Source organism: Sus scrofa, chromosome 6, assembly GCF_054392235.1.
Source record: "Sus scrofa isolate SSC_HxYL_T2T_F1_AM1 chromosome 6, Sscrofa_HxYL_maternal_Yorkshire_Landrace_v2.0, whole genome shotgun sequence".
Classification (NCBI taxonomy): Eukaryota; Metazoa; Chordata; class Mammalia; order Artiodactyla; family Suidae; genus Sus; species Sus scrofa.
The window spans coordinates 154,200,929-154,227,064 of NC_139388.1; the positions used below are offsets into that span (position 1 = coordinate 154,200,929).

Here is a 26,136-nt window from a genome sequence, read left to right on the forward strand (position 1 = left end):
GTGTCTGTATACTTGTCTCACTATCAATATTGCAAACTTTTCATAAGCAAAAGTTTTATCTTCACCTTTTTTAAAATTTATTTATTTATTTAAAAAAAATTTTTTTAATGGCCACACCTCTGGTGTATTGGAAGTTCCTGGGCTAGGGGTCGAATTGGAGCTGCAGCTGTGGCGTATGACACCGTCATACTGAACCAAGCCACATTTGCTATCTATACCATAGCTTGTGGCAACGCTGGACCCTTAACCCACTGAATGAGGCCAGGGATCGAACCCATATCCTCACGGACACTGTGTCAGATTCTTAAGCCACTGAGCTGCAACAGGAACTACACCTATTTTTTTTCATCTTAATATTTCTTAACATAATATTGGACATACACTACAGTGCTACCTAGCTTTTTCTTCAATGGGGAGCTTTGTATTAGGGTTCTCCAGAGGAGCAGATCAATGAGAGGGAGATACACACTGCATACACACATGCACACACACACACACACAAAGAAGGACTGATTCATGTTAAGGAATCAGCTCATGTGATTGTGGGGGCTAGCAAGTTTGAAATGTGTAGGGCAGGAGGGCAGCTTGGAAATTTAGGTAAAAGTTGATGTTGTAGTCTTGAGTCTGAATTTCACAGAGCAGCAGACTGAAAACTCAGGATTTTTGTATTGCAGACTGGAGAATTCCTTCTTTGGTGAAACCTTAGTCTTTGCTCTTTAGGTCTTCAGCTACCTGAATGAGGCCTACCCACATTATAGAGGATAATCTCTTCTACTCAAAGTCTGATTTAAAAGTTAATCACCTCTAAGAAATACCTTCATAGCAATATCTAGACTGGTACTTATAGCCTAGCCATGTTGGCATTTAAAATTAACCCTCATAGGAGCTATGCTATGATCTTATCACTTAGTTCCTAAATTATATAAATACTAAAATCTAAATCATTGAGATCGTGGAGCATTATGATTTGACTGACAGCCAATTAAGAATAAGGATTACAAATTCTAAAATCTGAATATTACTAAACTACTTAGCTTAGGGTTATTTAAGAATAATTTACCTTAACTTGACCTTGACTTGAGAGTACCCTAAATATATTCTTTAATCATTTTATCTTTATTTATATAAAATTATCATAAAAAGGTAATGAATTTTATAATAAGGTTGTAAAGTGGATTTTCATGAAATGAATTTTATTTACCCACAGGAATAATGTCCTAATTTGTGGACACATTACTATGAATTCAGGTTAAAATAAATCTTAGTTACAATGAATAGTCCTGCAAGCAAAGATTTAGCAGCAGTGTCTTCAGAAACTCACTTAAGAGTAAAAGTTCTAGATATTAATGCAATGACAAATGCATATACACAGGTATTTTACATGGGAAAATAATAACTCTTCATAAAATAGAATATATTTGAGGAAATGAGCTGGAAAGATAGAGATGATGATTGGAATACTGACTACTTGAAAATGAAATTCTTCATACTATATGATCCTAATTGTGTAAAATATAGGCACATTTACCTATACACCCATAAATATTTGTATATACATAGAAAAAGACTTTTCTATAATTTCAAAAATATGAGCAGGTCAAAATGTTATACTAATTTTAAAGAAAATGCACTTAGGAGGTTTTCTTAAACCATAGTCCAGCAGGATGTTTTTGGTTTTTGAGAGAAAAATCCCCTTGAGCTATGTATTAATTTTTGCTCTGTAAGAAAAAAAAAAAAAAAGACAAAATCCCAGTGGCCTGCAACCATAAGCAATATTTAGTTCATGTATATGAGTTGTCTGGTGGTCAGCTGATCTAGGCTGTAATCTGTTAGGTGGTTGTGCTTCTTCCAACTGTTCGTAGGTTGGCTGGGGGTCAGTTGATTTAGCTGAGTTGTTCTTAAATTTCTCTTTTCTAGCAGGCTAGACTGGCATATTCTCATGGTGACTGTGGGAGTGCCAAACAGTAGACCCCGTTGCACAGGCTCTTTTCAAACCCTTTTTTTTTTTTTTTTTATAATGGTTTTTATTTACAGTGTTCTGTCAATTTTCTACTGTACAGCAAGGTGACCCAGTCACACATGTATAAATTCTTTTTTCTCACATTATCATGCTCTATCATAATCTTTTCTAACCTTTAGTCATGTCACAGTTAACATTTTATCGATAAAAACAGGTCATATGACTGAATACAAAATCATGGAGTTCTGATATATACTTGGCATCTTTATTTAGAGGAATTGCAGTGTCATATAGCAATGAGAGGGGTAAAAGAAGGGTAAAGAATTGGGGGTATTGTAATCTGTCACTGTCTGGTGTACTGGGATCCTCGCTCAGCCAGGTTTATTAATATTTCTCGCACATTGTGCATGGCTCTTTAGCATAATTACTTTCTGGTGAATATGTGAAAGGGTAATACTACTATGTTTGGATTATTGTTTATGTAAGTCTGCTGTTTTAGAGAATAAAAAAAGCACCTTGAAAGGAACCTATAAATTGACAAAAACTTGGATTACAATAGGGTAATGGTGATAAAGTTTGCTTGAAATTATTTTAATTAATTTTTAATTGAAGTATGACAGAAAGTACAAAGTCATATATATATATATTTTTTTTTTGATGAATTATCCCACAATGAATACATTTATGTCATTAGATTCCCAGGCTAAGAAACAAACATTACATGAATCCCAGATACTACCCTTGTGCCCCATCCTGTTCATTGCTCCTTTTTTTTTAAATTTTTATTTTATTTTTTATTTTTTTGCTTGCTTTTTAACACTGCATTACTGGGAACACAGTATGTATACTTTTGACTTGCTTTTTTCTGGGTTTTTGTTTTTTTGTTTTTTTTCGTTTTGGTCTTTCTGCCTTTTCTAGGGCTGCTTCTGAGGCATATTGAGGTTCCCAGACGAGGGGTCGACTCGGAGTTGTAGCCGCTGGTCTACACCAGAGCCACAGCAATGCGGGATGCGAGTTCACGCCAACACCATATCCTTAACCCACTGAGCAAGGCCAAGGATCGAACCTTCAACCTCATGGTTCCTAGTCGGATTCGTTCACCACTGAGCCACGATGGGAACTCCTTTTTTCTTTTTTTGGTCTATTTAGGGCCTCACCTTAGGCATGTGGATGTTCCCAGGCTAGGGGCCTAATTGGAGCTATAGCTGCTGGCCTACACCACAGCCACAGCAACACCAGATTTGAGCCATGTCTGCAACCTACACCACAACTCATGGCAGGGCCGGCTCCTTAACCCACTGTGCAGAGCCTGGGAGTGAACCCACATCCTCATGGATACTAGTTGGCTGGTTACCGCAGCGCCACAGCAGGAACTCCCTTGACTTGCTTTTTTCCATTCTACACGGGTGTGTGCTTAATCTGCTGCCGCATGCAGCAATTTGAATATTCATTTATTTTGAATATTCATTTGCTTTGTTGTATTTCATTATATGAGTTTATCATAATTTATTCATTTTAGTGATAGTAGACATTTTGGTTCATTCCATTTTATGGCTCTTATAAGTAATTTTTTGAACATTAGCATTCCTTGAGGATAGACATATATACGCATTTCTGTTTAGCATATTCCTGAGAGTAGAATGACTGAGTGATAGGTTATTTGTGTGACCTTTGGTAGACGCTGCCGTAGAGGTTTCCACAGATTATTTGGAAGTGACATGTAAACGATATGTATGTAAACTATATGACATGTAAACTATAACTATGCCCAGATTTTTATTGATTTGTAAGAATTCTTAATATATTCTGGATGTTATTTTGTTGTTGGTTATTTGTAGTCACATTTTTTTTTTTGCCACTCTGTGCTTGCTTTCTCACAGAACGTTATCGTGTTATAAACCAAAGTTTATAGTTTACGTGCTCTAACTTATCAAACGTTTTCTTAATGGCTGTGGTGTTTTGTTTTCTGTATATGAACTTTTTACCTCCCTCGCGTTCAAAAACATACTCTCTTAAGTGATCCCTTAAAGGAGTAATTGTTTCACCTTATATATGTAAATTTGGAGTGAAGTCGAAATGAAGTTTTATTTCCCATGGCATATGGATAACCAAGTGACCCTGCACTCTTTATTGAAAAGACTGCTTTTTCTCGGACTGCTTTTGCAAAGCATCCTATGTCATAAATTGAATGTTCATATATATGAGATTTTTTTCCTAGAGGCTTTTTTTGTTCTCCTGGTCTGTTTTGTCCTAAATTGGCACAAGTACTACACTGTTGTAATTATTGTAGTTTATAACATATAGTATGTTTTTTTCCTCTAGCTTTATTCTTTAAGATTGGCTTGAATGTTTCTTGACCCTTTACATTTTTATATAAATTTTTCTTGTCAGTCCCTCTTCACTTCCCCTCTCCCCCCATACTCTCTCAAGAAAGAACTCGAGATTGCCTTAAATATATTGATCAGTTTGGGAAAGTTGACATCTTTAAACTGTTAGGTTCTTCAGTCAGTGAAAACAGTATAGCCCTCCCTGTGTTTAGGTCTTTTCCTTCTATAATTTCCTGGTAATTAGATTTTTTCAGAAAAATTATTGAAGTGTAGGTGATTTATAATGTTTTAGTTTCTGCTGTACACCATAGCGACTCATTTATACATAATACATTTTTTCATATTCTCTTCCATGATGGCTTATCCCAGAATACTGAATATAGTTCCCTTGTGCGGTGCAGTAGGACACTGTTGTTTATCCGCCCTGTAGGTAATAGTTTACTAACCCCAAACTCCTAATTCTTCCCTCCCCCGCTTCCCTTCACCCTGGGCAACCACAAGTCTGTTTTCTATATCTGTGAGTCTGTTTTTGTTTCGTAGATGTGTTGATTAGTGTCATATTTTAGATTCCACGTATAAGTGTAATTTGATATTTCATTTGTCACTGGTATTTGGAAATTCAGTTATCTTTTCTTTGTAAACTTTATAGTTCATAACGTGCACAGGGTATACACTTTCTTTAATTACTATGTACTCAGTTATGTAACCACCATTCAGATCAAGGTATAACATTACCCAACAGCCTTCTTTGTGCCCTCTCCTGCTGCAGTGGCCTGTATCAGCATAGATTAGTTTAGTCCCTTTTTGAATTTAGTATAAAAGGATATATATATATAAATCATATATATTCTTGTGTCTGACAGTCTAAAGAATTATGACTATGATTCATCATTTTTGCATGTAGCAGCAGTTGGTTGCTTTTCATTCTATATAATATCCTGTTATATGACTGACTATCAAAGTCTGTCCATTCTAGTTGTCAGTGGACATTGGGGTTATTTCTCACTTTTGGCTATTGTAAGTAATGCTGCTGCAAACCTTTTCAAGTATGATTTTTGGTGCAAATATATATTTGTATTTCTACTGAGTATACAGATAGGTGTCGAATTAGTGGATTAGTGTGTGTACAGCTTCAGCTTTAGAAACAACCAGTGTTCTGACATGGTGAGTCCAGTTCTCACTCTCATCAGCAGTGCTTGAGAATTTCATTTCCTTCATTTCCTCCTTAATATTTGTTATCAGGTTTTATTTTATTTTACATTTTAATTTCATTAATTTTTAATATATTTCATTTCCAGTATATTTGCAGGGTTATATCAATTTGGTTTTAATTTACAGTTCCCTGATGATGACTGAGAATGTTGAGTGATATGTTGGCCATTTCGATATTCTGTTTTGTGAAGTGCTTTTTCAGACAGTTAGTGCTTTTTTAACTTATTCGTATACATACATAACAAAAATTTTAAGTGTATGTAGGATACATAAGTTTTAAATGAAAAAATACAGCTGTGTAGTCATTCATTTCATTGGATTATTTTCATTTTAATTATTAATCGTAATAGTAATCTACTGATTTGTAGGTGCTCTTTATATATTCTTCATGCACTAAATTGAAGTATCAACTTTAGTGTGGGCTAAGTTCTTATGTATGCTTGATTTAGTGCCTGAACTTTCATCCTATTTTACATACATTTTTAAATTTTTATTTAAAGTTTTTTTTAAATTTTTTTTTGTCTTTTTAGGGCCACACTAGCAGTATATGGAGGTTCCCAGGCTGGGGGTCAAATTGGAGGTGTAACTGCTGGCCCACACCACAGCCACAGCAACATGGGATCCAAGCCAAATCTGCTACCTACTCCACAGCTCACGGCAATGCTGGATCCTTAACCCACTGAGCAAGGCCAGGGATCGAACCTGTGTCTTCACAGATGCTAGTCAGATTTCTGCTGAGCCATGAGGAGAACTCCATCTTTTTTGTTTGTTTGTTTGTTTGTTTTTTGTTTTTTTGCCTTTTCTTGAGCCGCTCCCATGGCATATGGAGGTTCCCAGGCTAGGGGTCTAATGAGAGCTGTAGCTGCTGGCCTATGCCAGAGCCACAGCAACGTGGGATCCGAGCTGTGTTTGTGACCCACACCACAGCTCAAGGCAACGCCAGATCCTTAACCCACTGAGCAAGGCCAGGGATCGAACCCTCAACCTCACGGTTCCTTGTCAGATTTGTTAAACACTGCACCACGATGGGAACTCCCTTTTTTTTTTTTTTTTTTTTTAATTAAAGATTTTATAAGGGTAAAGTGAGACAATTTGGAGAAAAATGATATATAGAAACTATTGTATTGGCCACTTAATATTTTATGAGTTGTCTTTTTTAATTTTAATTTTATACTTTGATGTTACATTAAATGGAGATGACTTTATGACTGTACTTTTATTAATAGTTTTAATTGAGGTAAACTACACAAAACATAAAATTTACAATCCTTATCATTTTATGTGCACAGTTCAGTATTAAGTATATTTACATTATTGTGCAACCGGTCTGTAGAAATTTTCATCTGCAAACAAAACCTTAACCCTCTGTACACATTAAGCAACAGCTCTTGTTTCCCCTTCTCTTCAGCCCCAGACAAACACCATTTTGCTTTCTGTTTCTATGAGTTTGTCTATTCTGGGTGCTTCATTTGAATTGAACCATACAGTTTTTGTCTTTTTGTGACTGGCTTATTTCACTTAGCCTAATGTCTTTAAAGTTTATCCAGGTTGAAGCATGTTTCAGAATTTTCTCCCTTTTTAAGGCTGAATAATAGTTCATTGTGTGTGTATACATACACACAAACACCTACACACCATTTCTTGACAGACACTTGAATTGCTTTTACATTTTGGCTGTTATGAATAATACTGCTGTGAACGTGGGTGCACAAATATCTGTTTGAGTCACTGCTTTCAATTTTACCCACAAATAGATTGAGTTATATAATTTTGTTTTTAAATTTTTGGAGGAACCTCTGTAGTATTTTCTGTAGTAGATGTACAAATAATTACACTCCCAAAGCACACAAGGGTTCCAGTTTTCCATATCCTTTCCAATTCTTGATATCTATCTGTCTGTCTATTTATCTGATAGCGGCCATTCTGATAGATGTTAAGATTGTGGTTTCGATTTGCATTTCCCTAAGGATTCGTGACATTAGTGTTTTTTATATGCTTTGTAGACATTTGTATGTCTTCTTTGGAGAAATGTCCATTCAAGTCTTTTGCCCATTTGAAAATCATATTATAGTTTTGTTGTTGAGTTGTAGGATTTCTTTCTTCTGGATATTAAATCCTTATCAGATATGTGATTTGCAAATGTTTTTAATATTTTCTCTCATTCTGTGGGTTGCCTTTTCACTCTGTTGATGTGTTGTCATATACAAAAGTTTAAAATTCTGATATAATCCAATTTTACTATTTTTTCTTTTGTTGCCTGTACTTTTTTTTTTTTTTTTTTTTTTTTTTTTGTCTTTTTGCTATTTTCTTGGGCCACTCCCATGGCACATGGAGGTTCCCAGGCTAGGCATCGAATCGGAGCTGTAGCTGCCGGCCTACGCCAGAGCCACAGCAACGTGGGATCTGAGCCGCGTCTGCAACCTACACCACAGCTCACGGCAACGCCGGATCCTTAACCCACTGAGCGAGGCCAGGCATCGAACCCGCAACCTCATGGTTCCTAGTTGGATTTGTTAGCCACTGAGCCATGACGGGAACTCTGCCTGTGCTTTTTGTTGTGTTAAGTCCAAGAAAACATCTCCAAATACAATCACATGAAGCTTTTCCTTTATTTTTTCTTTTAAGAGCTTTATAGTTTTACATTTATGTTTAGGTCTTTGATCTGTTTTGAGTTAATTTTTGTATGTAATGTAACATAGGGGTCCAACTTTATTCTTTTGCATTGGATATTCAACTTTTTTTTAAAATAGCATTTGTTGAAAAAACTGTTCTTTCTCCACTTGTTGAAAATCATTAAACTATAGTTTTCAGATTACATATCTTTCACCTTTTAATTAATTCCTCAGTATTTTATTCTTTTTGATCCTATTGTAAATGGAGTTATTTTCTTAATTTCCTTTAAAATTTTTTTTTTTTTTTTTTTTTTTTTTTTTTTTTTTTGGCCATGCCTGACATGGCCTGTGGAAGTTCATGTAGAAGTTCCTGGGCCAGGGATCAAACCTGTGCCACAGCAGTGACCCAAGCCACTGCAGTGATAATGCCAGATCTGTAATTAACTTGCTATTAATTTCCTTTTTGAATTGCTCATTGTTAGGGTATAGAAATGCACCTGACTTTTGTGTATTGATTTTGTATTGTACGACTTTGCTGAATTTATGTATTCTAACAATTTTTCTGTAGAATATTACAGTTTTCTATATAAAAGATAATGTTGTTTGTGAACAGAGATTATGTTACTTCTTCCTTTTCAGTTTGGATGTTTTTGTTTCTTTTCCTTGTCTGTTTGCTCTGGCTCAGACTTCTAGTACTATGTTGAATAGAATTGGCAACAGTGAGCATCTTTATCTCGTTCCTAATTCTAGAGGAAAAGCTTTCAGTCTTTCTTCACCAAATATGCTGTTAGGTATGGGCTTTTCTTCTATGGTCTTTATTATATTGAGGTAGCTTTCTTCTTTCCGAAGTTACTGAATTTTTCTACCATGAAAACGTATTGAATTGTTTAGTTTTTCTTTTTTTTAAATTACTTAATGAATTTTATTACATTTATAGGTGTTTAGTTTTTCTACATCAGTTAAGATGACCATGTGATGTTTTTCTGTTACCCTGTTAATATGGTGTATTATGTTCATTGATTTTTTTTTTTTTTTTTGGTCATTTTCTTTTCTTTTTTTTTTTTTTGTCTTTTTGCTATTTCTTGGGCCACTCCCGCGGCATATGGAGGTTCCCAGGCTAGGGGTCGAATCGGAGCTGTAGCCGCCGGCCTACGCCAGAGCCACAGCAACGCTGGATCCGAGCCGTGTCTGCAGCCTACACCACAGCTCACGGCAACACCGGATCGTTAACCCACTGAGCAAGGACAGGGACCGAACCCGCAACCTCATGGTTCCTAGTCGGATTCGTTAACCACTGCGCCACGACGGGAACTCCATATGTTCATTGATTTTTGTATGTCGAACCATCCTTGTATTCCAGGCTGGTTGCTTTTATTTTTAAGCTTAATTAATCTTTATTATTTTGCCTTTGACAGCTAGAAAAAGTGCTGCAGCAAGGAGACATTGGAGAATGTGCAGAACCGTATATGATTTTCAAAGAAGCAGATGCCACCAAGGTAGAATGTCATGCCTCTTATTTTCCCCACTTTCATACTCATTAGCAGTCACTACCCCAAACTCAACCGTCCAAATTATAATTTTGGGGATTACTATGCAGAGCATATTAAAGAATTCTACTACCAATTCATTTTTTTTACTATTGCCTACCCATTTTCTTTTTTTTTTTTTCCTTTGTCACCTAGCTTGAGTCATGCACTGTACTTCTTTAAAATCTCCCTTAACCCCCAAACTCATTGATTCTTAAAGTTTTTTTTTCCTGGTGAGAATCAAATAAATTCAGTTTTATTCCCATATAATGAAAAAATATCCTATATTTGCAAAAGAGTGATTTTGATGGAACTTTTTCTAGCAAAACAGAAGTATTCTGGGTCTCTCTCTAGCTGTAGGGAATTCAGGGATATGGTAAAAATAGAAAATACAATCTCCATTTTGCCATGAGATGACTAATTTCTAAAATTTAGATAAACTTAGAAAGCAGGAATAATTGGTGAACAATTGGCATAAAATCCCAGATACCCCTGAGTCAGCTATAACAATAACAGATTTTGTATCTTTGAACTGATGACATATTACGGCAGATAGCCAGGAGAGGTGTGATTGAGAAGTATTGGAAAAGTCACCACAATCTAGAAAATGTTTTGCTTTCTGTTTTTTGGAGATTCAGAATAAGAATTGAACCTTTTCTGCTAATACTGCTATGTCTGTGCATATGATATTCTCTGATTCCTTGATATCTGGCTGCAATTAGGATTAAAGTATTCTGGCTTTCCCTAGGTCTTCATTTTACAAATTAAATTATATGCTATCTGAAGCTCATAGGCATATAACTTTGGATTATTTCATTTTTCCCTTATATACATATATATGTAAGTTTGATAAGAGTACTTATTCTCCTTAAGTACTCTGAAAAGCAGGAATCTACTTTGGAGGTCTAATAGATACAGCAATAAATTGTACTAAGATTTATCTTTCCCTTCATCTTCCCAGCCTTGAGTCCTAAGGTAGGACACTGCCGTTAGAACATACCTGAATAATATCCTATTGGAGAGAGTATGTGAAAATTATTAGTGTAAGTTTTCATGCTTGGATCACTGGTTGGCTATTTCAGGCCATCTTAGTGTTTGTTTCAGGGATAGTCTAAAACGAGAGACAGCCCAAGGATATCTTCCAGATAAGCATGCACTCTTTGGATCATTGCTCTTTTTCCATGTGTAGTCCTTTTGTCATGCTTTTTTTGTTTGTTTGTTTCTTTTTCTTTTTTTTTTTGGCTGTACCTGAAGCATGCGGAAGTTCCTGGGCCGGGGATCAAACTCACAGCAGTGACCTGAGTCACAGCAGTGACAGTGCCAGATCCTTAACCCGCTAAGCCACCAGCGAAATCCTTTGTTTGCTTCTTTTATTAAAACTCTAGGCTTATTTATTGTTGGTCTATTTGTGCCTCCCACTCCTACCTCATGGTTGTCATAAGTTAGTGATTGTTTCACAATGGCCCAGCTGTTTCCATCTTTTTTAGAATAATACAATTTTTTAATTTTAATTTTTTGTTGAAGTATTATTGATTTACAGTGTTGTGTTAATTTCTGCTGTATAGCAGAGTGATTCAGTTATACATGTCTATGTATGCTTTTTAAATAATATTCTTTTCCATTATGGTTTATGATAGGGCATTGAATATAGTTCTCTGTGCTGTACAGTAGGATCTTATTGATTATCCCCTTCATGTAAGTTTTTCACCGCCTTAGTCAGATTTATTCCTAAGTGTTTTATTTTTGGGGATGCAATTTTAAAAAGTATTGTTTTTTTACATTCTCAGTTTCATTGTTAGTGTATATGAATGCAACCAGTTTCTGTATGTTAATCTTTTATCTGCTATCTCGCTGAATTCATTTATCAGTTTGAATAATTTTTGTGTGGAGTCTTCAGGGTTTCTTTCAGATGTAGTATCATGTCATCTGCATGTAATGACAGTTCTGTCATTTCCAATTTGGATACCTTCTATTTTTTTTTTCTTGTGTGATTGCTGTGGCTAGGACTCCTAATACTGTGTTGAATAGAAGAAATGAGTGGGTATCTTTTCATTGTTTCAGATTTTAGCTGGAAGGCTCTCAACTTTTCACTGTTGAGTATTATATTGGCTGTAAATTTGTCATAAATAGCTTTTCTTATGTGGAGATATATTCCCTCTATACCTACTTTGGTAAGAGTATTTATCATGAATGGTTGTTGAATTTTGTCAGATGTTATTTTTTTTGCATCTATTGAGATGATTTTGTGGTTTTTATCTTTTGTTTATGTGGTGTGATGCATTGATTGATTTGTATATGTTGAACCATTCCTTGTGAACTTGGGATCAGTCTCACTTGGTCATGGTGTATGATGTTTTTTATGTGTTGTTGGATTTTGTTTGCTTATATTTTGTTCAGAATTTTTACATCTATATTCATCAGGGATATTGGCCTGTAATTTTGTTCTTAGTGCTGTCTTTGTCTGGTTTTGGTATCAGGGTGATGGTGGCTTTATAGGCTGTTATTGGGAGTGTTCCTTTCTCCTCAGTTTAAGAGTTTGAGAAGAATCCGTATAAATTCTTCTGTGTGTATTTGGTAGAATTTGCCTGTGAAGCCATCTCGCCCTGGACTTCTGTTTGTAGGGAGTTTTAAAATTGCAGATTCTGTTTTACGTACAGTGATTTATCTATTTAAGTTACCTGTTTCTTCTTGATTCAGTTTTGGGGGCTGTATATTTCTGGAAATTTGTCCATTTCTTCTAGGTTTTTCAATTTGTTGATATAATTGTTCATAGTATTCTCTTACATTTATTTTATATCTGTGGTGTTGGTTGTTATGCCTCCTTTTTCATTTCTTATTTTGTTTATTTGGGTTTTCTCTCTTTTCTTCTTGGTAAACATGGCCAGAGGTTTGTCCATCTTGTTTACCCTTTCAAAGAATCAGCTTTTGGTTTTATTGATTTTTTTTTCTATTTTTTTCTCTATTTTATTTAGTTCCTCTTTGATGTTTACTGTTTCCTCCCTTTTGCTGATGTTAGGTTTTGCTTGTTCTTTTTCTAAGTCTTTTAAGTGATAGGCAAGGCTGTTTATTTGAGATTTTTCTAGTTTTTTTTTTTTTTTTTTGTCTTTTTAGGGCCGCACCCGTGGCATATGGAGGTTCCCAAGCCAGGGATCAAATCGGAGCTGTAACTGCTGGCTTACACCACAGCCACAGCAGTGCCAGATCTGAGCTGAATCTGTGATCTACACCACAGCTCATGGCAATGTCAGATCCTTAACCCACTGACCAAGGCCAGGGATAGAACCTGCATCCTCATGGATACTTGTCAGATTCATTTCTGCTGAGCCATGATGGAAACTCTGAGATTTTTCTAGGTTTTTTTTTTTTTTTTTTTTTTTTTCTCTTCCTGTCTTTTTTGTCTTTTCAGGGCCACACCTGCAGCATATGGAGGTTCCCATGCTAGGGGTCTAATTGGAGCTACACCTGCCGGCCTATGCTAGAGCCACAGTAACTCCAGATCCCAGCCGAGCCTGTGACCTACACCACAGCTCATGGCAACGCCGGATCCCCAACTCACTGAGCGAGATCAGGGATCGAACATGCAACCTCATGGTTCCTAGTTGGATTCGTTTCTGCTGTGCCACAACAGGAACTCCTTTTCTAGTTTTTTGAATAAGACATGTGTTGCTATGAACTTCTCTCTGAGAATTCCTTTTGCTGCATCCCATTGATTTTGTATGGTTGTGTTTTCATTGTCTCTAGGTATTTTTTTTAATTTCCTCTTTGATTTCATCATTGACCCATTGGTTTTTTAATAGCATGTTTTTTAGTAGTGTCCATGTAACTGTTTTTTTCTGCTTTCTTTTTCTGTGGTTGATTTCTAGTTTCATGCTGTTGTGGTCAGAAAAGATGCTTAAGATACTTTCTATATTCTTGAATTTGTTGAGGCTTGTTTTTTTTGCCCTAATATGTGGTCAGTCCCAGAGAAAGTTCCATGCACACCTGAAAAGAATGTGTATTCTGTTTTTTTTGGGGGGATGTAATATCCTGAAAATATTAAGTCTAAATGTTCTTTTGTATCATTTATAATCTCTCTTTATTGATTTTCTGTCTAGAAGATCTGTCTGTTGATGTGACTGGGTGTCAAAGCCTCCTCCTATTACTGTATTCTTGACACTTTCTCCTTTTATGTCTGTTATTATTTATTTTATGTATTTGGATGTTCCTATATTAAGTGCATGTATGTAAAATCTTCTTTTTGTATTGATCTTTTATCATTATATAGTGTCCTCCTTTATCTTTCTTTTTGGCCTATGTTTGGAAGTCTATTTGTCTGATAGGAGTATTGATATCCCAGCTTTCTTGTCATTTTGGTTTGCATGAAATATCTTTTTCATCCCATTACTTTCAGTCTCCATGTGTTCTTTGCCCTAAAGTGGGCCTTTTGTAGGTAAAATATTGTCGGCTTTTGTATTTTTATCCATTTTCCTACTCTGTGTCTTTTGTTTGGAGCATTTAGTCCATTGACATGTAAAGTAATTATTGATACATTTTTTTTTTCCATTTTAAACCCTGTTTTCCTATTGATTTTATATTTCTTCCTTGTCCCTTTTCCTTTTTGTTTTTCCTTTTGTGGTCTGATGATTATCCTAGTCTTTTCTTTTTTGGCTTTTGTGAATCTCTTGTATTTTTTTTTGGTCTTTTCTAGGGCCGCACCCATGGCATATGGAGGTTCCCAGGCTAGGGGTCTAATTGGATCTGTAGCCGCCGGTCTACACCAGAGCCACAGCAACTCGGGATCTGAGCTGCGTCTGTGACCTACACCACAGCTCACGGCAATGCTGGATCCTTAACTCACTGAGGATCTCAGTGAGGCCAGGGATCGAACCCACAACCTCAGGGTTCCTAGTTGGATTCATTAGCCAGTGCGCCACAAAGGGAACTCCTCTTGTATGTTTTCGTTACCTTGTTTTTCCTGATGTGTTAACCCGTTCTGATATCTGCTTGACTTAGACTGGTAGTTATATAAGGTCAAATACATTCTAGGGGAAAAAAAAAAATCTGCATTTTCTTATTCTCCTCCCCCACGGTTTATGATTTTGATGTTCTCTTTTACATCTTCATGTTCATCCTTTTGATCTTCATGTTCATCCTTTTGATCTTCATGTTCATCCTTTTGATCTTCATGTTCATCCTTTTGATCTTCATTGGGATTACCATCACTTTCACCAAAATTTTTTTCTTTTTTTATGTTTACTTCTAATAAAAATCTGTGTACTGGTGTAAATGATTTACCTTCCAATTGTGCTTTTCTCTTTCCTATAGATTGTTACTTCTCTTCTATTTAGAGAAGACTTCAATATATCCTTTGTATGGGTTTAGTATTGCTGCATTTTTTAGTTTTTGCTTGTCTGAGAAATTCTTTATCTCTCCTATTCTAAATGATAATCTTACTGTGTAGAGTATTGTAGACTATAGATTTTTCCCTTTCAGAATTTTGAATGTATCTTGCCACTTTCTTATAACATTTCTGTAGAGAAATCAGCTGATGGGGTTTCCCTTGTAATTCAGTCTTTGTTTTTCTATTGCTGCCTTTAGAATCCTTTCCTTATCTTTTAACTTTTCCCATTTTTATTATGATATGTCTTCGTGTAGGTCTGTTTGGGTTTATCTTTTTTGCGACCCTCTGCTTCTTGTACCTGGATATCTCTTTGCTTCTTTAGGTTTGGAATGTTTTCAGCCATAATTTCTTTCTTTCTGTCTGTCTGTCTATCTTTTTGCCTTTTCTAGGGCCGCTCCCATGGCATATGGAGGTCCCCAGGCTACGGGCCTAATTGGAGCTGTAGCCACTGGCCTACGCCAGAGCCACAGCAATGTGGGATCCAAGCCATGTCTGTGACCTACACCACAGCTTGTGGCAATGCTGGATCCTTAACCCACTGAGCATGGCCAGGGATTGAACCTGCAACCGCATGGTTCCAAGTCGGATTTGTTAACCACTGAGTCATGACGGGAACTCCCATAATTTCTTCAAATATGTTTTCAATCCCCTTTTCTCTTTCTTTTCTGGAATCCCTGTTATGCATAGATTGGCATGCTTTATGTTATCCCCAAGGTCTCTTTTATTGCTTTCATTTATTGGTATTTGGCTTTTTTTCTTGGTGATTTCCATTATTCTTTCTTTCAGGTCACTTACTCTTTCCTTTGTATTATTAATTCATTGCCTTTAGCTTGGCTTTTGTCTCAGGAAATGAGTTTTCTAACTTTTCTTGGTTCCTCTTTATAGTTTATAATTATTTCTTACAGTACTCTGCATTTTTGTCAATAGCCTTTCTTTGTTCAGTATTTTCACTATCTCCTTTTTGAAATCAATATCTGTTAGACTGGTAAGTTCTGTTTCATTGATGGTTCCTCTGCTTCTTCATTTTACTTGTAATTCTTCTGTAAGTTTAGGAGAAGCAATTGTCTGCTGTGGTCTTGAAGGGCTATTTATATGTTGGAGAGTCTTTGTAGCTTGTGTGGGTTTTTTATTTTTGGTATGCGGGTTGTTTTAGTATGGATACCTGTTGCCTCTTAGCTCAGAGTGTGCTGGCCATTATCCCATTGTCAGTGGGTATGCAGATGCAGTGGCTGGTGTCTGTCCTGGGGTTCTCTGTGGCAGTGGTGGCCCATATGTGCCCCTGGGGTACTGGATGGGAGCAGAGGCAGTCACGACCATTCCTGGGGTCCAGTGGGGGTGGGGAAGGTGGCTCTAGAAGTCATGAGGCAGCTTACAACCACGTAGGTGGTGTCCTGCCACCTGAGAGCACTTGCAGGAAACAGGGCTGTAATTTTGGGTCCTACTTCTCTCCTTGCACACCTCCAAACAGTGTGCCTGGCTTCTGAGGCGACCTGGGTTTCCTGTGTACTCCCCTCAGATTCAGTTGCCCAGATTCTTTTCCCTTCAGGCTGTTTCTACACAGCTATCCATAGTCCTCTCCCTGGGACTGATCTCCAAGGCCTGAGCTTCAGCCCCCAGCCCCTGCCTGTACCAGCGAACTGTGTCTCAGCTTGGGAGCATAGGGCAATGGCAATGATCCATCTGTGCAGATCTGTTTCTGTTCTGGCTGTTATGAACTGGTTTCTGTGCTCTACTCTGAGGCTCTGAAATCCCTTCTGTCCAGGCTGATCTCCCTGCTGGCGAGGGGATTTCCTAGGGTTGAGGAGCCTTTCTTCTTTCACAGCTGTCTCCCAAGGGCATTGGTCCCGTCTCAATTCCTTTTTCACTTTCTTTTTTTGTTTGTCCTATCTGGTTATCTGGAGGTTTTCTTGCTCTTTCAGAAGTCTGAGGTCTTTTGCCAGCATTTAGTAGATGGTTTTCTGTGAGAATTGTTCCATATTAGATGTATTTGGGGGTGGGGGCAGCACTCATGACATGCAAAAGTTCCCAGGCCAGTGATCGAACCCACAACAATGACAATGCCAGATCCTTAACCTACTGCATCACCAGGTATCTGCATGTAGATGTATTTTTGACATATCTGTGGGAGCAGATGAGCTTCACGTCTTACTACTCTGCCGTCTTGGAAGTCTCTTTAGAATAATAAAATTTAACAAGTCATAACCTAGAATATTTTGTAGTTGGCAGTTGATGACTAGAATGTGATTTTGTTTCCTTTCATATGATAGTACATGAACATGTTTGACACTTGCTATCTTTTCTCCCAACATCAGATCATAACAAACAGATATTTTAAAGACTTTTACACATGTTTATAGAACTGATTGAAGTTGTTTGGTGTTTAAGATAATACACTGTTTATTGATTTCTGAAAGGTACAAATTGTTTTTCCATCTTTGCTGAGAATTGGGAATTCTTAACCTTCATAAATATATAACCTTCAATCTTTATATATTATGAAATAGTCTTTAATTCTTTTCCTTTGAGCATAATCATATAATGTATAAAGCTTTGTTTTGTAGAATAAGGAAAAATTGGAGAAGCTGAAAAGTCAAGCTGATCAGTTTTGCCAAAGACTTGGGAAGTATCGCATGCCATTTGCTTGGACTGCAATCCATTTAATGAATATTGTTAGCAGTGCTGGGAGTTTGGAAAGAGATTCTACAGAGGTAGAAATAAGCACTGGAGGTAAGCATATTTTATGTAAAATATTTCTGAATGTATAATTTTTTTTTTATTACATAGACTTGTTTTGTTTGTAAAGTCTGCAGTGTAATGGGGCACCAAGTGGGTTTTTTTTTTTTTTTTGAACAGGTTGTGATATAATTCACATTTTGTACAATTTACCCATTTAAGGTGTATAATTCTCTTTTTTTGGCATATTCGCAAGGTTCCGCAACTGTTACTGCAATCTAATTTTGGAACACTTTTCTCCTTATTAATAGTAACTCTGCATTCTCCCCAAATCCCTAAATCCAGAGTTAACTAACCTCTAGCCTATTTGGTCTGTATTGATTTGCCTATGCTGAACATTTCATGTTAATAGAATTACACAATGTGTAGTCTTTTGTAAGTAGCTTCTTTCACTTAGCATAATGTTTTAAAGTTTTATCCATGTTATAGCACGTATTAATATTTTATTTCTTTTTATTGCTGAATAATAGTACCTTATATGAGTATACCATGTGTTACTTATCTGTTTATCAATTTGGGTTGACAGACATTTGGGTGGTTTCAACTTGGTTATTGCGGATAATGCTGCAATGAACATTCAAGTACAAGCTTTTGTGTGTATATGTAATATATGCTTTCATTTCTCTTGAACATATAGCTAGAAATAAAACTGCTGGTAATATTGATAATTCTATGTCTTTTACAGGAGTTAATTTTTGTACGTGATAAGAGGGAGGGGTCCAACTTCATTTTTTTTTATATGTAGGTAGCTAGTGGTCCCAACACTTTTTGTTGAAAAGACTCCTTGGCACTCTTTTTTTGAAAATTAATTGACTATAGCTTTATGGTTTTATTTCTGGACTTTCAGTTCTGTTCCACTGATATGTATGTCTAAGCTTATACTAGTTCCATACCGTCTTTATTATTTTTGCTTTGCAGTAAGTTATGCAGTTGGGAGTAGAGGGTCTTCAAATTTTTTTTTGTCTTTTTAGGGCCGCACCTGCAGCATATAGAAGTTCCCAGGCTAGGGGTGGAGTCAGAGCTGTAGCCACAGGCCTATGCCACAGCCATAGCAGCACCAGATCTGAGCCACGTCTGTGGCCTATGCAACACAGCTCATGGCAATGCTGGATCCTTAACCCACTGAGCAAGACCAGGGATTGAATCCTCATCCTCATGTATACTAGTTGGGTTCATTATCGATGAGCCACAATGGGAACTCCCAATTTTTTTTTTTTTTTTGAAGATCATTTTGACTCTTTTGGGTCTTGCATTTTTGTAAGAAGTTGAGGATCAGCTGTTAATTTCTGCACAAAGGCAGCTGGAATTTTTATAGGAATTACATTGATTTTGTAGATCAATTTGGGGACTGTTGCCCTCCTAACAGTATTAAGTCTTCCAACCTGTGGAATGTTTTTCCGTTTATTTAGATTTTAAAATATTTTTTAAGCAGTTTTTTGTAGTTTTAAGTTTACAAGTCTTTCCATTCTCTTGTTAAATGTATGTCCAAGTGTTTGATCGATTTTTGATGCTGTCTTAAGTGAAATCGTTTTATTTCATTATCATAATCTTTCTTTCTTTCTTCCTTCCTTCCTTCCTTCCTTCTTTCTTTCTTTCTTTGTATTTTTAGGGCCACATATGCAACATATGGAAGTTCCCAGGCTAGGGATCGGATTGGAGCTGTATCTGCCGGCCTACACCACAGATACAGCAACACCAGAACCAAGCCATGTCTGCACGTACACCACAGCTCACGGCAATGCTATATCCTTAATTTACTGAGCAAGGCCAGGGATCGAACCTGTGTCCTCATGGATACTAGCTGGATTCATTACTGCTGAGCCACAGTAGTTTTTCTGGTGATAGAAGTACAATTGGCTTTTGAATATTGATCTTGTACTTTGAAACCTTTTTGAACATGTTTATTCCAGTTCTTTTTTCTATTCTAGTTAGGATTTTCTATATACAGGATCATGTCATTTGCAAATAAAAATGTTTACTTTTTCCTTTCCAATCTGAATGTCTTTATTTCTTTTTATTTTCTAATTATTTTGACTAGAACCTCCTACACAATATTAAATAAAAGTGGCAAGAGGTGATATCCTCACTTGTTCCTCACCTTAGGAGGCATGCATTTATTTTTTGAACATCAAGTATGATGATTGCTGTAGGTTTTTCATAGATGTCATTTAGTAGTTTGAGGAAGTTCCCTTCTATTCCTGACTTTGAGTGTCTTTTTTTTTTTTTTTTTGGTCATGAAAGAATCTTGGATTTTGTTTTGTCTTTATTAGGAGACATGCATGGTGTTTATCCTGTAGTCTTATAGTACAGTGTATTGCATTAATTGGTTGGTTTTGGATGTTAAACTAATCTTACATTCCTGGGAAAAGTCCCACTTAGTCATGGCTTATGATTTTTTACATGTGTTGTGAGAGTCTGTTTCATAGTATTTTGTTTAGTTTTGGTTTCTATATTCCTAAGGGATATTGGTCTATAGTTTTTCATTCTTATATCTGTGTCTCATAGAAATCAGTTGTGAATTCTTTTCTTTGTGGTATTTGCATTACTAATTTTATATCTTGTTTTAGATCTATTCATATTTTCTCTTTGATCTTGAGTCAGTTTCAGTACTGTGTATCTTTCTAGAAATATGTTCATTTCATCAATATTATCTAATTATTATCTAACTGTTGACCTACAGTTATTCATAGTATTGCAGTATAATCCTTTTTCTCTCTTAGGTCTGTAGAGATGTTCCCTCTTTTATTGATTCTAGTAATTTGAGTTTATATGTGTTTTTTCTTTATTAGTTTGGATAAAGTTTTAAAAGTTTTATCTTTTTGAAAACTGAAGTTCTGACCTCATTTTTTTTTTTTTTCCCCGTTGGTTTCCTAGTTTCTATTTTATTTATTTCCACTCAACTGGTGTCTTTTTTGGTATCCTTTCTAATGCTCGCTTTGGTTTAATTTTCACTTTTTTTTTTCTCATTTCTTAAGATGGAAGCTTAAGTTACTGATTTGAGATCTTTCTTCCTGTTTAATACAGATATTTACAGCTGTAAATTTCCTTCCCTCTGAGTGCTTCTTTAGTGATATATGTTTGGGGATTTTGTATTTTCATTTTCCTTTATCTTAAGTGTTTTTAAACTTCCCGTGTTATTTCCTCTTTGGTCCATTGGCTATTCAAAAATTTTGTTCTTGGAGTTCTTTTGTGATGTAGCAGATTAAGGATCTTGTTGCTGCTGTTGCTGCTGTTGCTGCTGCTGCTGCTGCTGCTGCTGCTGCTGCTGCTGCTATGGTGTGGGTTTTATCGTTAGCCTGGGAACTTCCACATGCCACAGGTGTGGCCAAAAAAAGTGTGCTGTTTAACTTCCACATGTTTATGAGTTTCCCAGATGTTCTTCTGCTATTGATTTATAGCTTAATTCCTCTGTTCTTCGAGAACATATTTTATATGATTGCATTCCCCTGGAATTTATTGTATTTTGTTTGCTATCTTAGTGTATAGTCTGTCTTGGAGAATTTCTTATGAGCGAGAATGTATATTCTGCTTTTGCTTAGTGGAGTATAGTTTATTTATAGTTTTGTTTGTTTTCCATTTCCTTGTTGATCTTCAGCATGCTTGCTTTATTGGTTTTGAATAATAGGGTTATCTTGTAAAGACTTCGAATGCAACTATTTTAAATTCTGTTTCAAACGCAAATGCAAAGACTGAGGGACCATTACATGATGGCTAAAATTTACCTTGTGTGAATATTTCTTAGTAAATACATGATTCCTCTATTGCTGCCCTTCATAGCTCATCTTTGCTTATATGCACAATCTTTGTGTGGTAGAGACTTATTTTATATTGGAGAATTTTTAAAAGTGAACATAAAGATTTAGGTGTAATGCTTCCTTCCTGATCTCTCTAGAAGTGAAATTCTTTTACTGTAATCACACTGCTGAGAGGATAATTTTAAACTTTAGCAGTTTTTCTTCCCCCTGTGTTTGGGAAGCATATTTAAAACACATTTTAAATATTATGAAAATGAATATCTTACTTTTTTCCTTGGTAGAACGAAAAGGGTCTTGGTCAGAGAGGAGGAACTCTAGTATTGTTGGAAGAAGATCACTTGAAAGGACAACAAGTGGAGATGATGCTTGTAACTTGACCAGCTTTCGACCCGCTACTCTCACAGTGACAAATTTTTTTAAGCAGGTATTGTTCTGTCATGGAGGAAATCTAGGGGGCTGTTTGTATGTAAATTTATTTTGATTTCAGAAAGATCATAATTGTATATGTAGTTCATGTATATGCAATAATTGATTATGATTTCAAGAAGTTGAACAAAGAATAAAAAATTAAAAGTATAAGAAAAAATAGCATCATACCTGTCGTTTCATCGTTACGTTTTTTAAAATGTTGAAATTGTTTAGTAATGCCTCAGAATTAATCATCCACATCTATATTCCATTTATTAATTTTAGTATTTTAACTTTTCTTAAGCATCGATGGTTTAGGAATTTTTTTAGAGTAAGCGTGTCCTCCCCATTCAAGTTTTTTTTTTTTTGACTTAACATACACATCTGTGGTATATGGAATAGGACTTTCATGTGCTGGTAGTCAACATTATTTTTTTTTATTTATTTTTTTTGTCTTTTTGCCTTTTCGAGGGCCAGTCCTGCGGCATATGGAGGTTCCCAGGCTAGGGGTCTAATTGGAGCTGGAGCTGTAGCCGCCGGCCTACACCAGAGCCACAGCAATGTGGGATCCGAGCTGCATCTGCAACCTACACCACAGCTCATGGCAACGCCGGATTGTTAACCCACTGAGCAAGGGCAGGGACCGAACCCCCAACCTCATGGTTCCTAGTCGGATTCGTTAACCACTGCGCCACGATGGGAACTCCCTCAACATTATTTTTATAGGTGAGTTTATAGGTCCAAAAAGTTCTTGATCAAAGATATTTTGTTCTTTGCAAGTATATCCCCTTCAAATCATTAGTTACATCATTAATTTTCAAATGCTGATCGTGATCCACTAATGGTAAGGGAAATTTAGTAGATAACACTCAGCTTAAAAAAAATAAACATACCAGTGGAATAGAAAAATGCTGTGCGTTACACTTAGTGAAGTTAAATATTGCTTTAGTAGACTTTTTCCCTTCAGTTTTTGTGTGTGTGCATACTTGTATATATATGCATATGTGGTATATGTGCTACTGGATTTTGATGTAAAATGAATTTGGTACTTTGAATCAAGATTAGAAAATTTTGAAAGTCTGTCTTAAGTAACCGGATGATCAGAACCACGTAAGAACGGGAGAAGATTTTTATTAGTGTGACGAACTGGGTCGGGTACTATGCGTGTACTTTGGAGCAGATCAAAGCAAAATGCTAAGTATTGTTCAAAATTCCTCATTCTGAGGTATTATTCTAAATAATAGGAGAAAATCCTGGCATAGTAACACCTTACAACTTTAGAGGACAAGGGCTTAGGGCAGGATGTATTATGAATTGACAAGTGGCCGTCTACTTGAAGTCCTTCTCACATTTATGGATTAGCAGCATTCATAGGCAGCTGCTCTAAGAGACTCAAAAATGGAAAATAAAGCAGATGAGAAGGGTCTGAAGTGGTAAGTGTCTTTTTATTATGGAAAATAGTGCAAGGAGGAGTCTAGAAAAGGCCATAGTGTTGCTTAGTTGAGGTGATAGGCCAAACTTAGCTGTGGAAACAGGGCAGTAGATCGACTTCATACAGTGACACAGACTTATAGCTATGACATTTCTCTCTGTTTCTCCTTATTCAACTGGTATATCAATTCTGCTGCTGTTTCCACAGCTATTTTTTCATTTTTTTCAGCTTGCCTACATACCCAATAAATATTTTTTGAGCATTCATCATGTTCTGGACACTGTGTTGGAGACTGGTTAACTGAACACTGCAACAAAGTGATTATGAAAACTTAATGATTGCTGGAAATATTGCAGCAATGAAAAGCACTTTCTCTTGACTTTTGTATTCTGTATTTTTTAATTATTAACATATATGATTTTAAAGTATTTTTAAATAGCTAGAATATTATGTATCAGGCAAGTGCAAATTAAAAAGTAGAGATTACAATTTTGATAAAATAGAGTTCAAGGTACAAGTGAATGAGATAAGGCATTTTTTTAAATCGATAACATATCAATAAGATACCCATGATTGGGATATAGTAATCAAGAGTGTTTATGTATAGATTTGGAGTGTCAAGCCAAAATTATTAGAACTATGTAAAGATTTAAAAACAAAATTGGAGTTCCTGTTGTGGCTTAGTGGTTAATGAATCCAACTAGTATCCATGAGGACTCGAGTTTGATCCCTGGCCTTGCTCAGTGGGTTAAGGATCCAGCGTTTCCATGAACTATGGTGTAGGTCACAGACGTGGCTTGGATCTGGTGTTGCTGTGGGTGTGGGGTGGGCCAGCAGCTACAGCTACAATTCAACTCCTAGCCTGGGGAACCTCCCTATGCCGCAGCCCTGAAAAGACAAAAAGACAAAAAATAAATAAATAAAACTAAAATTAAATCCATTTGTTGGTTTTAAGGACATTTGTTCTGTTTGTTGACAAGCAGGGACGTTATCTGTTGCTTCAGGAGTATACAGCAGTAAACACTGTGGAGGAGTGAATGTCAGGTTTATTCACGTGTTTGGGAATTGACTGGGGTCAGCTGATCTAGACTGACATCTGCTGGGAAAACTGAAATGTTTCAGACCTTTTCCATGTCTCTCAATTTCCACTCTTATCTTTTTGCAAAGCTGACTTGGTTATGCTCTTGTAGTGGTGGAAGAAGTTCAAGACAGAGGGCAAGCTTATTTATGCAAATATTTTTCAAGTCTCTGTCATGTTTTCTTACTGGCTGCCGGAAGTCACATGGTCAAGACTAGGAGAGGAAATTAAGTCCCACTAAACAAAAGGCACGCATACAGACCGGGAGTAAAGAATGGAGGCCATTAGTCTAATCAATTTAACAGGTTAAGTAGATGAAAATAATTGAGTCGTGAGATAATCTGAATGTATTATAAATCAGGACCATTTAAAGATCTGAATTAATTCTGTACTCAAAAGGAAAGAATATATTGTTTTAGCAACTGATGAAACATAATAATTGTATATTAGGTCCACTGAAAGAAAGCTTCATAACTCAGTAAAACTAAGAGCCATTTATAAAAATATTAACAAAAATCTCCAACTACTTAGAAATTAAAAATCACTTTTTAAAATAATGGGATAAAATAAAAGCAATTCTGTATTCTGTTTAGAATACAGTAGTGAACAAATTGGATTTGGCTCAAAGTGAGCTCACAGATATAAAGGAGCCTTAAATATGTTCATTACCAAATAAAATAAAAAGACAGCAGTGAGCTTTTTGCATTAAAAACAATAAGATGTCAAATGTAGGAGGTGTGGATTAATAAAATCCAAAGATGGACTCTTGAATAAAAGAGTAAAATAATTTTCTACTTATTTTAACTGTAAGAAAAAATATTTCCCTACATTGAAAATTTTTGTTAACTAGATATGGTTTGGTTTTTTTTTGTTTGTCTCTTTTCCCACTGATTGAGGTCTTTTTAGAGTTTTCTTTTTGGTGTTATTATCAGCATGTCTTTTTCCTTAAGGGTAGTTTTTTCTTGTTATGTCTTTTGTTTTTCAAATTTAGCCCATGCTCTCTCTATTTTTTTTGGCTGTGCCCAGAGCACGTGGGAGTTCTTGGGCAGGGATCAAACCCATGCCACAGCAGTGACCTGAGCCACATCAGTGACAATGCTGGATCCTTAACTGTTAGGCTACCAGAAAGCTCCAGAGCTCTGTATTTTGCATTTAGTAAATCTGAGGATGCAGTGTTGAAAAGAGAAATAAAAATTCAAGTGTAACAAATTTACAGGACTGTCATATATGTGTTGTGTGTGTGTGGTATATGTATGTGTCTGTTTTAAATTTATTTTCTTATTTGTCTTTTTTTTTTAATCTACTCCTAACTTGTGTTGATTTTACTGTGTTTTAGTGTCCTATAGTACTTTATAAACAGATAATAGGCTGTAAATAAATATATAAAATTAAAAAAATAGATAGCAATATAACTCTTAATAAAACTTGAAAACATAGAAAGAAGAAAATAAGTTGACTTTATTTATTTATTTATTTATTCTTTTTATGGCTGTGCTTGTGACATATGAAAGCTCCCAGGCTAGAGGTGGAATCGGAGCTACAGCTGAGGCATACGCCACAACCACACCAGATCTTAGCTGCATCCACAACCTGCACCACAGTTTGCAGCAATGCCAGAAATTCAACTCACTGAGCAAGGCCAGGGGTCAAACCCGTATCCTCACTGAACTAGGTTGGGTCCTTAACCCACTGAACCACAGGGGGAACTCTGAA

General features: G+C 36.1%; 1 protein-coding gene across 9 annotated transcripts in view; it reads left to right on the forward strand.

Annotated features, from left to right (window-relative positions):
* The window catches only part of DOCK7 (dedicator of cytokinesis 7), a 225,956-nt gene that overhangs the window by 47,448 nt on the left and 152,372 nt on the right, over positions 1 to 26,136 (forward strand). For all 9 annotated transcript variants that reach the window (XR_014808113.1, XM_021096544.2, XM_021096545.2 and 6 more), the window contains exons 10-12: positions 9,527 to 9,607; positions 17,579 to 17,744; positions 21,787 to 21,929. Coding sequence is in view for 8 of the 9 variants with exons in the window: in XM_021096544.2 (XP_020952203.2) it covers positions 9,527 to 9,607; positions 17,579 to 17,744; positions 21,787 to 21,929 (390 nt within the window). In the remaining variant the exon portion in view is untranslated. The remainder of the gene's footprint in view (positions 1 to 9,526; positions 9,608 to 17,578; positions 17,745 to 21,786; positions 21,930 to 26,136) is intronic.